Source organism: Oncorhynchus kisutch, linkage group LG7 (genome assembly GCF_002021735.2).
Source record: "Oncorhynchus kisutch isolate 150728-3 linkage group LG7, Okis_V2, whole genome shotgun sequence".
Classification (NCBI taxonomy): domain Eukaryota; kingdom Metazoa; phylum Chordata; class Actinopteri; order Salmoniformes; family Salmonidae; genus Oncorhynchus; species Oncorhynchus kisutch.
Window position 1 is genome coordinate 55,759,596 of NC_034180.2, and position 19,031 is coordinate 55,778,626.

The 19,031-nt window shown below is 42.4% G+C and overlaps 1 protein-coding gene across 1 annotated transcript in view; it reads left to right on the forward strand.

The window, feature by feature from the left end:
- Positions 1-19,031, forward strand: part of LOC116374605 (GDNF family receptor alpha-4-like) — a 166,113-nt gene that overhangs the window by 110,377 nt on the left and 36,705 nt on the right. The window contains exons 2-3 of the mRNA XM_031828100.1: positions 8,445-8,726; positions 14,657-14,737. Coding sequence (XP_031683960.1) covers positions 8,445-8,726; positions 14,657-14,737 — 363 coding nt within the window. The remainder of the gene's footprint in view (positions 1-8,444; positions 8,727-14,656; positions 14,738-19,031) is intronic.

Below are 19,031 nucleotides of genomic sequence, written 5' to 3' on the forward strand. Positions count from 1 at the left end.
CTCTGAATATATACAGCACCTCCCCTATAAACATTACAAGGATATGGCTCTGAATATATACAACACCTCCCCTATAAACACTACAGGGATATGGCTCTGAATATATACAACACCTCCCCTATAAACATTACAGGGATATGGCTCTGAATATATACAACACCTCCCCTATAAACATTACAGGGATATGACTGAATATATACAGCAACACCTCCCCTATAAACATTACAGGGATATGGCTCTGAATATACACAACAAAACCGCCCACTATAAACATTACAGGGATATGGCTCTGAATATACACAACAACACCTCCCCTATAAACATTACAGGGATATGGCTCTGAATATATTCAGCAACACCTCCCCTATAAACATTACAGGGATATGGCTCTGAATATATACAGCAACATCTCCCCTATAAACATTACAGGGATATGGCTCTGAATATATACAACACCTCCCCTATAAACATTACAGGGATATGGCTCTGAATATATACAACACCTCCCCTATAAACATTACAGGGATATGGCTCTGAATATATACAACACCTCCCCTATAAACATTACAGGGATATGGCTCTGAATATATACAACACCTCCCCTATAAACATTACAGGGATATGGCTCTGAATATATACAACACCTCCCCTATAAACATTACAGGGATATGGCTCTGAATATACACAACAACACCTCCCCTATAAACATTACAGGGATATGACTGAATATATACAGCAACACCTCCCCTATAAACATTACAGGGATATGGCTCTGAATATATACAACACCTCCCCTATAAACATTACAGGGATATGGCTCTGAATATATACAACACCTCCCCTATAAACATTACAGGGATATGGCTCTGAATATACACAACAACACCTCCCCTATAAACATTACAGGGATATGACTGAATATATACAGCAACACCTCCCCTATAAACATTACAGGGATATGGCTCTGAATATATACAACACCTCCCCTATAAACATTACAGGGATATGACTCTGAATATATACAACAACACCTCCCCTATAAACATTACAGGGATATGGCTCTGAATATATACAACACCTCCCCTATAAACATTACTGGGATATGGCTCTGAATATATACAACAACACCTCCCCTATAAACATTACAGGGATATGGCTCTGAATATACACAACAACACCGCCCACTATAAACATTACAGGGATATGGCTCTGAATATATACAACAACACCTCCCCTATAAACATTACAGGGATATGGCCCTGAATATATACAGCACCTCCCCTATAAACATTACAGGGATATGGCTCTGAATATATACAACACCTCCCCTATAAACATTACAGGGATATGGCTCTGAATATATACAACACCTCCCCTATAAACATTACAGGGATATGGCTCTGAATATACACAACAACACCTCCCCTATAAACATTACAGGGATATGACTGAATATATACAGCAACACCTCCCCTATAAACATTACAGGGATATGGCTCTGAATATATACAACACCTCCCCTATAAACATTACAGGGATATGGCTCTGAATATATACAACAACACCTCCCCTATAAACATTACAGGGATATGGCTCTGAATATATACAACACCTCCCCTATAAACATTACTGGGATATGGCTCTGAATATACACAACAACACCTCCCCTATAAACATTACAGGGATATGGCTCTGAATATATATAACAACACCTTCCATATAAACATTACAGGGATATGGCTCTGAATATATACAGCAACACCTCCCCTATAAACATTACAGGGATATGGCTCTGAATATATACAGCAACACCTCCCCTATAAACATTACAGGGATATGGCTCTGAATATATACAACACCTCCCCTATAAACATTACAGGGATATGGCTCTGAATATATACAACACCTCCCCTATAAACACTACAGGGATATGGCTCTGAATATATACAACACCTCCCCTATAAACATTACAGGGATATGGCTCTGAATATATACAGCAACACCTCCCCTATAAACATTACAGGGATATGGCTCTGAATATATACAACACCTCCCCTATAAACATTACAGGGATATGGCTCTGAATATATACAACACCTCCCCTATAAACACTACAGGGATATGGCTCTGAATATATACAACACCTCCCCTATAAACATTACAGGGATATGGCTCTGAATATATACAACACCTCCCCTATAAACATTACAGGGATATGACTGAATATATACAGCAACACCTCCCCTATAAACATTACAGGGATATGGCTCTGAATATACACAACAACACCGCCCACTATAAACATTACAGGGATATGGCTCTGAATATACACAACAACACCTCCCCTATAAACATTACAGGGATATGGCTCTGAATATATTCAGCAACACCTCCCCTATAAACATTACAGGGATATGGCTCTGAATATATACAGCAACATCTCCCCTATAAACATTACAGGGATATGGCTCTGAATATATACAACACCTCCCCTATAAACATTACAGGGATATGGCTCTGAATATATACAACACCTCCCCTATAAACATTACAGGGATATGGCTCTGAATATATACAACAACACCTCCCCTATAAACATTACAGGGATATGGCTCTGAATATATACAACACCTCCCCTATAAACATTACAGGGATATGGCTCTGAATATATACAACACCTCCCCTATAAACATTACAGGGATATGGCTCTGAATATATACAACACCTCCCCTATAAACATTACAGGGATATGGCTCTGAATATATACAACACCTCCCCTATAAACATTACAGGGATATGGCTCTGAATATACACAACAACACCTCCCCTATAAACATTACAGGGATATGACTGAATATATACAGCAACACCTCCCCTATAAACATTACAGGGATATGGCTCTGAATATATACAACACCTCCCCTATAAACATTACAGGGATATGGCTCTGAATATATACAACACCTCCCCTATAAACATTACAGGGATATGGCTCTGAATATACACAACAACACCTCCCCTATAAACATTACAGGGATATGGCTCTGAATATATACAACACCTCCCCTATAAACATTACTGGGATATGACTGAATATATACAACACCTCCCCTATAAACATTACTGGGATATGGCTCTGAATATATACAACAACACCTCCCCTATAAACATTACAGGGATATGGCTCTGAATATACACAACAACACCGCCCACTATAAACATTACAGGGATATGGCTCTGAATATATACAACAACACCTCCCCTATAAACATTACAGGGATATGGCCCTGAATATATACAGCACCTCCCCTATAAACATTACAGGGATATGGCTCTGAATATATACAACACCTCCCCTATAAACATTACAGGGATATGGCTCTGAATATATACAACACCTCCCCTATAAACATTACAGGGATATGGCTCTGAATATATACAGCAACACCTCCCCTATAAACATTACAGGGATATGGCTCTGAATATATACAACACCTCCCCTATAAACATTACAGGGATATGGCTCTGAATATATACAACACCTCCCCTATAAACATTACAGGGATATGGCTCTGAATATATACAACACCTCCCCTATAAACATTACAGGGATATGGCTCTGCATATATACAACACCTCCCCTATAAACATTACAGGGATATGGCTCTGAATATATACAACACCTGACATAAGATCTTCTCTAAGCATTACAGGGATATGGCTCTGAATATATACAGCAACACCTCCCCTATAAACATTACAGGGATATGGCTCTGAATATATACTACACCTCCCCTATAAACATTACAGGGATATGGCTCTGAATATATACAGCAACACCTCCCCTATAAACATTACAGGGATATGGCTCTGAATATATACACAACACCTCCCCTATAAACATTACAGGGATATGGCTCTGAATATATACAACACCTCCCCTATAAACATTACAGGGATATGGCTCTGAATATACACAACAACACCTCCCCTATAAACATTACAGGGATATGGCTCTGAATATATATAACAACACCTTCCATATAAACATTACAGGGATATGGCTCTGAATATATACAGCACCTCCCCTATAAACATTACAAGGATATGGCTCTGAATATATACAACACCTCCCCTATAAACACTACAGGGATATGGCTCTGAATATATACAACACCTCCCCTATAAACATTACAGGGATATGGCTCTGAATATATACAACACCTCCCCTATAAACATTACAGGGATATGACTGAATATATACAGCAACACCTCCCCTATAAACATTACAGGGATATGGCTCTGAATATACACAACAAAACCGCCCACTATAAACATTACAGGGATATGGCTCTGAATATACACAACAACACCTCCCCTATAAACATTACAGGGATATGGCTCTGAATATATTCAGCAACACCTCCCCTATAAACATTACAGGGATATGGCTCTGAATATATACAGCAACATCTCCCCTATAAACATTACAGGGATATGGCTCTGAATATATACAACACCTCCCCTATAAACATTACAGGGATATGGCTCTGAATATATACAACACCTCCCCTATAAACATTACAGGGATATGGCTCTGAATATATACAACACCTCCCCTATAAACATTACAGGGATATGGCTCTGAATATATACAACACCTCCCCTATAAACATTACAGGGATATGGCTCTGAATATATACAACACCTCCCCTATAAACATTACAGGGATATGGCTCTGAATATACACAACAACACCTCCCCTATAAACATTACAGGGATATGACTGAATATATACAGCAACACCTCCCCTATAAACATTACAGGGATATGGCTCTGAATATATACAACACCTCCCCTATAAACATTACAGGGATATGGCTCTGAATATATACAACACCTCCCCTATAAACATTACAGGGATATGGCTCTGAATATACACAACAACACCTCCCCTATAAACATTACAGGGATATGACTGAATATATACAGCAACACCTCCCCTATAAACATTACAGGGATATGGCTCTGAATATATACAACACCTCCCCTATAAACATTACAGGGATATGACTCTGAATATATACAACAACACCTCCCCTATAAACATTACAGGGATATGGCTCTGAATATATACAACACCTCCCCTATAAACATTACTGGGATATGGCTCTGAATATATACAACAACACCTCCCCTATAAACATTACAGGGATATGGCTCTGAATATACACAACAACACCGCCCACTATAAACATTACAGGGATATGGCTCTGAATATATACAACAACACCTCCCCTATAAACATTACAGGGATATGGCCCTGAATATATACAGCACCTCCCCTATAAACATTACAGGGATATGGCTCTGAATATATACAACACCTCCCCTATAAACATTACAGGGATATGGCTCTGAATATATACAACACCTCCCCTATAAACATTACAGGGATATGGCTCTGAATATATACAGCAACACCTCCCCTATAAACATTACAGGGATATGGCTCTGAATATATACAACACCTCCCCTATAAACATTACAGGGATATGGCTCTGAATATATACAACACCTCCCCTATAAACATTACAGGGATATGGCTCTGAATATATACAGCAACACCTCCCCTATAAACATTACAGGGATATGGCTCTGAATATATACAACACCTCCCCTATAAACATTACAGGGATATGGCTCTGAATATATATAACAACACCTCCCCTATAAACATTACAGGGATATGACTGAATATATACAGCAACACCTCCCCTATAAACATTACAGGGATATGGCTCTGAATATACACAGCAACACCTCCCCTATAAACATTACAGGGATATGGCTCTGAATATATACAACACCTCCCCTATAAACATTACAGGGATATGGCTCTGAATATATACAGCACCTCCCCTATAAACATTACAGGGATATGGCTCTGAATATACACAGCAACACCTCCCCTATAAACATTACAGGGATATGGCTCTGAATATATACAACACCTCCCCTATAAACATTACAGGGATATGGCTCTGAATATATACAACAACACCTCCCCTATAAACATTACAGGGATATGGCTCTGAATATATACAACACCTCCCCTATAAACATTACAGGGATATGGCTCTGAATATATACAACACCTCCCCTATAAACATTACAGGGATATGGCTCTGAATATATACAACACCTCCCCTATAAACATTACAGGGATATGGCTCTGAATATATACAACACCTCCCCTATAAACATTACAGGGATATGGCTCTGAATATATACAACAACACCGCCCACTATAAACATTACAGGGATATGGCTCTGAATATATACAACACCTCCCCTATAAACATTACAGGGATATGGCTCTGAATATATACAACACCTCCCCTATAAACATTACAGGGATATGGCTCTGAATATATACAACAACACCTCCCCTATAAACATTACAGGGATATGGCTCTGAATATACACAACAATACCTCCCCTATAAACATTACAGGGATATGGCTCTGAATATATACAGCAACACCTCCCCTATAAACATTACAGGGATATGGCTCTGAATATATACAACACCTCCCCTATAAACATTACAGGGATATGGCTCTGAATATACACAACAACACCTCCCCTATAAACATTACAGGGATATGGCTCTGAATATATACAACACCTCCCCTATAAACATTACTGGGATATGGCTCTGAATATATACAACAACACCTCCCCTATAAACATTACTGGGATATGGCTCTGAATAGATACAACAACACCGCCCACTATAAACATTACAGGGATATGGCTCTGAATATATACAACACCTCCCCTATAAACATTACAGGGATATGGCTCTGAATATATACAGCAACACCTCCCCTATAAACATTACAGGGATATGGCTCTGAATATATACAACACCTCCCCTATAAACATTACAGGGATATGACTCTGAATATATACAGCAACACCTCCCCTATAAACATTACAGGGATATGGCTCTGAATATATACAACACCTCCCCTATAAACATTACAGGGATATGGCTCTGAATATATACAACAACACCTCCCCTATAAACATTACAGGGATATGGCCCTGAATATATACAACAACACCTCCCCTATAAACATTACAGGGATATGGCTCTGAATATATACAGCAACACCTCCCCTATAAACATTACAGGGATATGGCTCTGAATATATACAACACCTCCCCTATAAACATTACAGGGATATGGCTCTGAATATATACAGCAACACCTCCCCTATAAACATTACAGGGATATGGCTCTGAATATAGACAGCAACACCTCCCCTATAAACATTCCTGTCTCTTCTAAAGATGTTATATCCTTGTATTTCTACTGCTGTATCATCAAATGAATTATCTAAGTGATTCTCAGAAATGGCTAATATATGAATGTTACCTGATGTTAGCAATCTGATTTCAAAGCCTACACATATAAATATGGGCTATTTTCAGACATTTCCTGGGAAGTTTGTTATGAATAGACATCATATGGAAAAGACAAACAAAGAAGATAACAAATACATACATTCAGTAGCCCATTAATGACCTGATCCCTGCTGTTATACTGACCTCTTCCTGACCCCAGCTGTTATACTGACCTGTTCCTGACCCCTGCTGTTATACTGACCTGTTCCTGACCCCTGCTGTTATACTGACCTGTTCCTGACCCCTGCTGTTATACTGACCTGTTCCTGACCCCTGCTGTTATACTGACCTGTTCCTGACCCCTGCTGTTATACTGACCTGTTCCTGACCCCTGCTGTTATACTGACCTCTTCCTGACCCCAGCTGTTAAACTGACCTCTTCCTGACCCCAGCTGTTAAACTGACCTGTTCCTGACCCCTGCTGTTATACTGACCTCTTCCTGACCCCAGCTGTTATACTGACCTGTTCCTGACCCCTGCTGTTATACTGACCTCTTCCTGACCCCAGCTGTTATACTGACCTGTTCCTGACCCTGCTGTTATCCTGACCTGTTCCTGACCCCTGCTGTTATCCTGACCTCTGCTGTTATACTGACCTGTTCCTGACCCCTGCTGTTATACTGCATTCTAAAAGATGACATATCATAAACTAGTCCTAACCATAACCAGTAACCCCTGACCTCTAACCCCTGAACTCTAACCGTAACCCCTGACCTCTAACCTCAACCCCTGACCTCTAACCCCTTACCTCTAATCCCTGACCTCTAACCCTAACCCCTGAACTCTAACCCCTGACCTCTAACCCTAACCTCTAATCCCTTACCTCTGACCATAACCCCTGACCTCTAACCCCTGACCCCTGACATCTAACCATAATCCCTGATCTCTAACCCTAACCCTGACCTCTAAACCGAACCTCTAACCCTAACCCCTGACCTCTAACCACTGCTGTTTCTATTTTCCCCCAGGGCTCCCCCTATTTGTGTCTGCGGGGAGGGACAGAGACTGTCTACAGGCTGGGGACACCTGCTCCAGTGATGATGGGTGCAGCCCTCGTCTGCGGACGCTGAGACAGTGTGTGGCGGGGGACGGCAGTGTGAAGCTGGGCCCTGGGGCCAGGAACCAGTGTGAGAACGCAGTCACGGCCCTGCTGTCCTCCCCGCTGCACGGCTGCCAGTGTAAACGAGGCATGAAGAGAGAGAAGAACTGCCTCAGTATCTATTGGAGCCTGCACCAGTCTGTCCTGCATGGTGAGACAATAACACCTAACCCTAATCTATATTACCAGTCTGTTTAACACCTAGTCCTAATCTATAGCACCAGTCTGTCCTACATGGTGAGATTATAACACCTAACCCTAATCTATAGTACCAGTCTATATAACACCTAGCGCTAATCTATAGTACCAGTCTGTCCTACATGTTGAGATTATAACACCTAACCCTAATCTATAGTACCAGTCTATATAACACCTAGCCCTAATCTATAGTACCAGTCTGTCCTACATGTTGAGATTATAACACCTAGCCCTAATCTAAAGTACCAGTCTATATAACACCTAACCCTAATCTGTAGTACCAGTCTATATAACACCTAGCCCTAATCTATAGTACCAGTCTATATAACACCTAGCCCTAATCTATAGTACCAGTCTATATAACACCTAGCCCTAATCTATAGTACCAGTCTATATAACACCTAGCCCTAATCTATAGTACCAGTCTGTCCTACATGGTGAGATTATATTAGCTAGTCCTAATCTATAGTACCAGTCTATATAACACCTAGCCCTAATCTATAGTACCAGTCTATATAACACCTAGTCCTAATCTATAGTACTAGTCTATATAACACCTAGCCCTAATCTATAGTACCAGTCTATATAAAACCTAGTCCTAATCTATAGTACCAGTCTATATAACACCTAGCCCTAATCTATAGTACCAGTCTATATAACATCTAGCCCTAATCTATAGTACCAGTCTATATAACACCTAGCCCTAATCTATAGTACCAGTCTGTCCTACATGGTGAGATTATAACACCTAACTCTAATCTATAGTACCAGTCTATATAACACCTACCCATAATCTATAGCACCAGTCTGTCCTACATGGTGAGATTATAACACCTAGCCCTAATCTATAGTACCGGTCTGTCCCACAAAATGATATTATAACGCCTAACCCTAATCTATAGTACCAGTCTATATAACACAGCCCTAATCTATAGTACCAGTTTATATAACACCTAGTCCTAATCTATAGTACCAGTCTATATAACATCTAGCCCTAATCTATAGTACCAGTCAAAGTCAAAATCCAGACCTGAATCCAATCGAGAATCTGTGGAAAGAAATCACAAATGCTCTCCATCCAACCTCACTGAGCTCGAGCTGTTTTGCAAGGAGGAATGGGAAAAAATGTCAGTCTCTCGATGTGCAAAACTGATAGAGACATACCCCAAGCGACTTACAGCTGTAATCGCAGCAAAAGGTGGCGCTACAAAGTATTAAGTTAAGGGGGCTGAATAATTTTGCACGCCCAATTTTTCAGTTTTTGATTTGTTAAAAAAGTTTGAAATATCCAATAAATGTCGTTCCACTTCATGATTGTGTCCCACTTGTTGATTCTTCACAAAAAAATACCGTTTTATATCTTTATGTTTGAAGCCTGAAATGTGGCAAAAGGTCGCAAAGTTCAAGGGGGCCGAATACTTTCGCAAGGCACTGTAACACCTAGCCCTAATCTATAGTACCAGTCTGTCCTACATGGTGAGATTATATTAGCTAGTCCTAATCTATAGTACCAGTCTATATAACACCTAGCCCTAATCTATAGTACCAGTCTATATAACACCTAGTCCTAATCTATAGTACTAGTCTATATAACACCTAGCCCTAATCTATAGTACCAGTCTATATAAAACCTAGTCCTAATCTATAGTACCAGTCTATATAACATCTTGCCCTAATCTATAGTACCAGTCTATATAACACCTAGCCCTAATCTATAGTACCAGTCTGTCCTACATGGTGAGATTATAACACCTAACTCTAATCTATAGTACCAGTCTATATAACACCTACCCATAATCTATAGCACCAGTCTGTCCTACATGGTGAGATTATAACACCTAGCCCTAATCTATAGTACCGGTCTGTCCCACAAAATGATATTATAACGCCTAACCCTAATCTAGAGTACCAGTCTATATAACACAGCCCTAATCTATAGTACCATTCTATATAACACCTAATCCTAATCTATAGTACCAGTCTGTCCTACATGTTGAGATTATAACACCTAACCCTAATCTATAGCACCAGTCTGTATAACACCTAGTCCTAATCTATAGTACCAGTCTATATAACACCTAGCCCTAATCTATAGTACCAGTCTATATAACACCTATTCCTAATCTATAGTACCAGTCTGTCCAACAGCTGTACATAGTCTATCGGTAAATAGCCCACCCATTTTTACCTACCTCATCCCCATACTGTTTTTATTTATTTACTTTTCTGCTCTTTTGCACACCAATATCTCTACCTGTACATGACCATCTGATCATTTATCACTCCAGTGTTAATCTGCAAAATTGTAATTATTCGCCTACCTCCTCATGCCTTTTGCACACAATGTATATAGACTCCACTTTTTTTTCTACTGTGTTATTGACTTGTTAATTGTTTACTCCATGTGTAACTCTGTGTTGTCTGTTCACACTGCTATGCTTTATCTTGGCCAGGTCGCAGTTGCAAATGAGAACTTGTTCTCAACTAGCCTACCTGGTTAAATAAAGGTGAAATAAATATATATATATTTTTTAAATAACACCTAGCCCTAATCTATAGAACCAGTCTGTATAACACCTAGCCCTAATCTATAGTACCAGTCTATTTAACACCTAGCCCTAATCTATAGTACCAGTCTATATAACACCTAGCCCTAATCTATAGTACCAGTCTGTCCAACATGGTGGGATTATAACACCTAGTCCTAATCTATAGAACCAGTTTAAATAACACAGCCCTAATCTATAGTAGCAGTCTATATAACACCTAGCCCTAATCTATAGTACCAGTCTGTCCTACATGGTGAGATTATATTACCTAGTCCTAATCTATAGTACCAGTCTATATAACACCTAGCCCTGATCTATAGTACCAGTCTATATAACACCTAGTCCTAATCTATAGTACCAGTCTATATAACACCTAGCCCTAATCTATAGTACCAGTCTATATAACACCTAGTCCTAATCTGTAGTACCAGTCTATATAACATCTAGCCCTAATCTATAGTACCAGTCTATATAACACCTAGCCCTAATCTATAGTACCAGTCTGTCCTACATGGTGAGATTATAACACCTAACCCTAATCTATAGTACCAGTCTATATAACACAGCCCTAATCTATAGTACCATTCTATATAACACCTAATCCTAATCTATAGTACCAGTCTGTCCTACATGTTGAGATTATAACACCTAACCCTAATCTATAGTACCAGTCTATATAACACCTAGCCCTAATCTATAGTACCAGTCTGTCCTACATGTTGAGATTATAACACCTAATCTATAGTACCAGTCTATATAACACCTAGCCCTAATCTATAGCACCAGTCTGTCTAACACCTAGTCCTAATCTATAGTACCAGTCTATATAACACCTAGCCCTAATCTATAGTACCGGTCTGTCCCACAAAATGATATTATAACGCCTAACCCTAATCTATAGTACCAGTCTATATAACACAGCCCTAATCTATAGCACCATTCTATATAACACCTAATCCTAATCTATAGTACCAGTCTGTCCTACATGTTGAGATTATAACACCTAACCCTAATCTATAGCACCAGTCTGTATAACACCTAGTCCTAATCTATAGTACCAGTCTATATAACACCTAGCCCTAATCTATAGTACCAGTCTATATAACACCTATTCCTAATCTATAGTACCAGTCTGTCCAACAGCTGTACATAGTCTATCGGTAAATAGCCCACCCATTTTTACCTACCTCATCCCCATACTGTTTTTATTTATTTACTTTTCTGCTCTTTTGCACACCAATATCTCTACCTGTACATGACCATCTGATCATTTATCACTCCAGTGTTAATCTGCAAAATTGTAATTATTCGCCTACCTCCTCATGCCTTTTGCACACAATGTATATAGACTCCACTTTTTTTTCTACTGTGTTATTGACTTGTTAATTGTTTACTCCATGTGTAACTCTGTGTTGTCTGTTCACACTGCTATGCTTTATCTTGGCCAGGTCGCAGTTGCAAATGAGAACTTGTTCTCAACTAGCCTACCTGGTTAAATAAAGGTGAAATAAATATATATATTTTTTTTAAATAACACCTAGCCCTAATCTATAGAACCAGTCTGTATAACACCTAGCCCTAATCTATAGTACCAGTCTATTTAACACCTAGCCCTAATCTATAGTACCAGTCTATATAACACCTAGCCCTAATCTATAGTACCAGTCTGTCCAACATGGTGGGATTATAACACCTAGTCCTAATCTATAGAACCAGTTTAAATAACACAGCCCTAATCTATAGTAGCAGTCTATATAACACCTAGCCCTAATCTATAGTACCAGTCTGTCCTACATGGTGAGATTATATTACCTAGTCCTAATCTATAGTACCAGTCTATATAACACCTAGCCCTGATCTATAGTACCAGTCTATATAACACCTAGTCCTAATCTATAGTACCAGTCTATATAACACCTAGCCCTAATCTATAGTACCAGTCTATATAACACCTAGTCCTAATCTGTAGTACCAGTCTATATAACATCTAGCCCTAATCTATAGTACCAGTCTATATAACACCTAGCCCTAATCTATAGTACCAGTCTGTCCTACATGGTGAGATTATAACACCTAACCCTAATCTATAGTACCAGTCTATATAACACAGCCCTAATCTATAGTACCATTCTATATAACACCTAATCCTAATCTATAGTACCAGTCTGTCCTACATGTTGAGATTATAACACCTAACCCTAATCTATAGTACCAGTCTATATAACACCTAGCCCTAATCTATAGTACCAGTCTGTCCTACATGTTGAGATTATAACACCTAATCTATAGTACCAGTCTATATAACACCTAGCCCTAATCTATAGCACCAGTCTGTCTAACACCTAGTCCTAATCTATAGTACCAGTCTATATAACACCTAGCCCTAATCTATAGTACCAGTCTATATAACACCTATTCCTAATCTATAGTACCAGTCTGTCCTACATGTTGAGATTATAACACTTAGGGACAGGGGGATTGAGAGAGGACAGGGAGAGAGAGTGGACAGGGAGAGAGAGAGAGGACAGGGACAGCGAGAGGACAGGGAGAGGGAAGACAAGGAGGTAATGGGACAGGTTGAGAGAGAGAGGCACAGGGAGATTGAGAGATGACAGGGAGAGAGAGAGGACAGGGAGAGGGAGAGAGTAGACAAGGAGATAATGGGACAATGAGAGAGAGGGACAGGGTGATTGAGAGAGGACAGGGAGAAAGAGAGAGAGGACAGGGAGAGAATGGGACAGGGAAAGAGGGACAGGGAGATTGAGAGAGGACAGGGAGATTGAGAGAGGACAGGGAGAGAGAGAGGACAAGGAGAGAATGGGACAGGGCGATTGAGAGAGGACAGGGAGTGCGAGAGAGTGGACAAGGAGAGAATGGGACAGGTTGAGAGAGAGAGGGACAGGGAGATTGAGAGAGGACAGGGAGAGAGAGAGGACAGGGAGAGGGAGAGAGAAGACAAGGAGAGAATGGAACAGGTTGAGAGAGGACAGGGAGAGAGAGAGGACAAGGAGAGAATGGGACAGGTTGAGAGAGAGAGAGGGACAGGGACAGGGAGAGAGAGGGGACAAGGTGAGAATGGGACAGGTTGAGAGAGTGTCAGGGAGAGAGAGAGAGAGAGGGACAGGGAGAGACAAACTGTCTCAGTATCTATTGGAGCCTGCATAGTGAGACCACAGGAAAGGCCAGGGAAGATGTCAGGGGTCAAAGATCAGACACGGGGTCAAGGAACCCTAGTCTGTAACTACTTTGTCAGCTCGACTGTATGTCCACCTACTTCAATTACTAAACATTTATTGGGTGATTCCTGAAAACATTGACGTGTGTCTGTCTGCAGGACTGAGTCTGGTGGAGAGTTACCCGTACGAACCAGAGGAGAGGGGCTTCGACTACGTACGCCTGGCCTACATGGCTGCAGGTGAGTGTTTACCCTGGGGGTAGATAGAGGGGGGCAGCTTTAGTCCTGTGCCTCTATCACTGCAGGTGAGTGTTTACCCTGGGGGTAGATAGAGGGGGGCAGCTATAGTCCTGTGCCTCTATCACTGCAGGTGAGTGTTTACCCTGGGGGTAGATAGAGGGAGGCAGCTATAGTCCTGTGCCCCTATCACTGCAGGTGAGTGTTTACCCTGGGGGTAGATAGAGGGGGGCAGCTTTAGTCCTGTGCCTCTATCACTGCAGGTGAGTGTTTACCCTGGGGGTAGATAGAGGGGGGCAGCTATAGTCCTGTGCCCCTATCACTGCAGGTGAGTGTTTACCCTGGGGGTAGATAGAGGGGGGCAGCTATAGTCCTGTGCCCCTATCACTGCAGGTGAGTGTTTACCCTGGGGGTAGATAGAGGGGGGCAGCTATAGTCCTGTGCCTCTATCACTGCAGGGGAGTGTTTACCCTGGGGGTAGATAGATGGGGCCTGCGGACAACTCTCGTAACTTGTCTGTGTGTCTACCCTGGGACCAACTCTCGTAACCTGTCTGTGTGTCTACCCTGGGAACAACTAGACTAACCTGTCTGTGTGTCTACCCTGGGAACAACTAGACTAACCTGTCTGTGTGTCTACCCTCGAACCAACTCTCGTAACCTGTCTGTGTGTCTACCCTGGGACCAACTCTCGTAACCTGTCTTTGTGTCTACCCTGGGACCAACTAGACTAACCTGTCTGTGTGTCTACCCTGGGACCAACTCTCGTAACCTGTCTTTGTGTCTACCCTGGGACCAACTAGACTAACCTGTCTGTGTGTCTACCCTGGGACCAACTCTCGTAACCTGTCTTTGTGTCTACCCTGGGACCAACTAGACTAACCTGTCTGTGTGTCTACCCTGGTACCAACTCTCGTAACCTGTCTTTGTGTCTACCCTGGGACCAACTAGACTAACCTGTCTGTGTGTCTACCCTGGGAACAACTAGACTAACCTGTCTGTGTGTCTACCCTGGGACCAACTCTCGTAACCTGTCTGTGTGTCTACCCTGGGACCAACTCTCGTAACCTGTCTGTGTCTACCCTGGGACCAACTAGACTAACCTGTCTGTGTCTCTACTCTGGGACCAACTAGACTAACCTGTCTGTGTGTCTACCCTGGGACCAACTAGACTAACCTGTCTGTGTGTCTACTCTGGGACCAACTAGACTAACCTGTCTGTGTGTCTACCCTGGGACCTACTAGACTAACCTGTCTGTGTGTCTACTCTGGGACCTACTAGACTAACCTGTCTGTGTGTCTACCCTGGGACCAACTAGACTAACCTGTCTGTGTGTCTACTCTGGGACCAACTAGACTTACCTGTCTGTGTCTACCCTGGGACCTACTAGACTAACCTGTCTGTGTGTCTACCCTGGGACCAACTAGACTAACCTGTCTGTGTGTCTACCCTGGGAACAACTAGACTAACCTGTCTGTGTGTCTACCCTGGGACCAACTAGTCTAACCTGTCTGTGTGTCTACCCTGGGACCAACTAGACTAACCTGTCCGTGTGTCTACCCTGGGACCAACTCTCGTAACCTGTCTGTGTGTCTACCCTGGGACCAACTCTCGTAACCTGTCTGTGTGTCTACCCTGGGACCAACTAGACTAACCTGTCTGTGTGTCTACTCTGGGACCTACTAGACTAACCTGTCTGTGTGTCTACTCTGGGACCAACTCTCGTAACCTGTCTGTGTGTCTACCCTGGGACCAACTCTCGTAACCTGTCTGTGTGTCTAGCCATGTTATTGCCTGGTACTCCTGCACATTGACTCAGTACTGGTATCTCTGTATATAGCCATGTTATTGCCTGGTACTCCTGCACATTGACTCAGTACTGGTACCTCTGTATATAGCCATGTTATTGCCTGGTACTCCTGCACATTGACTCAGTACTGGTACCTCTGTATATAGCCATGTTATTGCCTGGTACTCCTACACATTGACTCAGTACTGGTACCTCTGTATATAGCCATGTTATTGCCTGGTACTCCTGCACATTGACTCAGTACTGGTACATCTGTATATAGCCATGTTAATGCCTGGTACCCCTGCACATTGACTCAGTACTGGTACCTCTGTATATAGCCATGTTATTGCCTGGTACTCCTGCACATTGACTCAGTACTGGTACCTCTGTATATAGCCATGTTATTGCCTGGTACTCCTGCACATTGACTCAGTACTGGTACCTCTGTATATAGCCATGTTATTGCCTGGTACCCCTGCACATTGACTCAGTACTGGTACCTCTGTATATAGCCATGTTATTGCCTGGTACCCCTGCACATTGACTCAGTACTGGTACCTCTGTATATAGCCATGTTATTGCCTGGTACTCCTGCACATTGACTCAGTACTGGTACCTCTGTATATAGCCATGTTATTGCCTGGTACTCCTGTGTGAAGGGATAGAAATGGAGGAGCTGGCTCTCTGCTCTTCATTCACCCTACGCGCACACACACACACACACACACACACACACACACACACACGCACACACACACGCACACACGCACACACGCACACACGCACACACGCACACACGCACACACGCACACACACGCACACACGCACACACGCACGCACACACGCACACACACGCATTAACCCTCCAAAATATGATATTAAACGATGAGGGCTAATTAAACTCAGACAGTGTCCAGACAGAATAGACACATCCAACACTTGATTCATGTTATATTTAGTACCTTCTACAGATAAGACTTATTTTAGATTGCTTTTTAATTTACATAGAATGAATCCTTTTCATTTAATTTCCAGATGCAGGAGTCTTATCACTAAAAACTTCAATTAGTCTTATTAATCATTGGGACAGACATCCTGTATGGGTCCTGGTCAGAAGACATCCTGTTTGGATCCTTGTCTGAAGACACTCTGTTTGGGTCCTGGTCAGAAGACACTCTGTTTGGGTCCTGGTCAGAAGACATCCTGTTTGGGTCCTGGTCAGAAGACATCCTGTTTGGGTCCTGGTCAGAAGACATCCTGTTTGGGTCCTGGTCAGAAGACATCCTGTTTGGGTCCTGGTCAGAAGACATCCTGTTTGGGTCCTGGTCAGAAGACACTCTGTATGGGTCCTGGTCAGAAGACACTCTGATTGGGTCCTGGTCAGAAGACACTCTGATTGGGTCCTGGTCAGAAGACACTCTGTTTGGGTCCTGGTCAGAAGACACTCTGTTTGGGTCCTGGTCAGAAGACACTCTGTTTGGGTCCTGGTCAGAAGACACTCTGTTTGGGTCCTGGTCAGAAGACATCCTGTATGGGTCCTGGTCAGAAGACACTCTGTTTGGGTCCTGGTCAGAAGACATCCTGTTTGGGTCCTGGTCAGAAGACATCCTGTTCGGGTCCTGGTCAGGGTTAGGGACCACTACATAGGGGACAGGGTTAGGGACCACTACATAGGGGACAGGGTTAGGGACCACTACATAGGGGACAGGGTTTGGGACCACTACATAGGGGACAGGATTAGGGACCACTACATAGGGGACAGGGTTAGGGACCAATACATAGGGGACAGGGTTAGGGACCACTACATAGGGGACAGGGTTAGGGACCACTACATAGGGGACAGGGTTAGGGACCACTACATAGGGGACAGGGTTAGGGACCACTACATAGGGGACAGGGTTAGGGACCACTACATAGGGGACAGGATTAGGGACCACTACATAGGGGACAGGATTAGGGACCACTACATAGGGGACAGGGTTAGGGACCACTACATAGGGGACAGGGTTAGGGACCACTACATAGGGGACAGGGTTAGGGACCAGACTTAAAGTCAACATTTACTCAGAAGACATCCTGTTTGGGTCCTGGTCAGAAGACACTCTGTATGGGTCCTGGTCAGAAGACATCCTGTTTGGGTCCTGGTCAGAAGACACTCTGTTTGGGTCCTGGTCAGAAGACATCCTGTATGGGTCCTGGTCAGAAGACACTCTGATTGGGTCCTGGTCAGAAGACATCCTGTTTGGGTCCTGGTCAGAAGACATCCTGTTTGGGTCCTGGTCAGAAGACATCCTGTTCGGGTCCTGGTCAGGGTTAGGGACCACTACATAGGGGACAGGGTTAGGGACCACTACATAGGGGACAGGGTTAGGGACCACTACATAGGGGACAGGGAACACTACATAGGGGACAGGGAACACTACATAGGGGACAGGGAACACTACATAGGGGACAGGGACCACTACATAGGGGACAGGGTTAGGTGACCACTACATAGGGGACAGG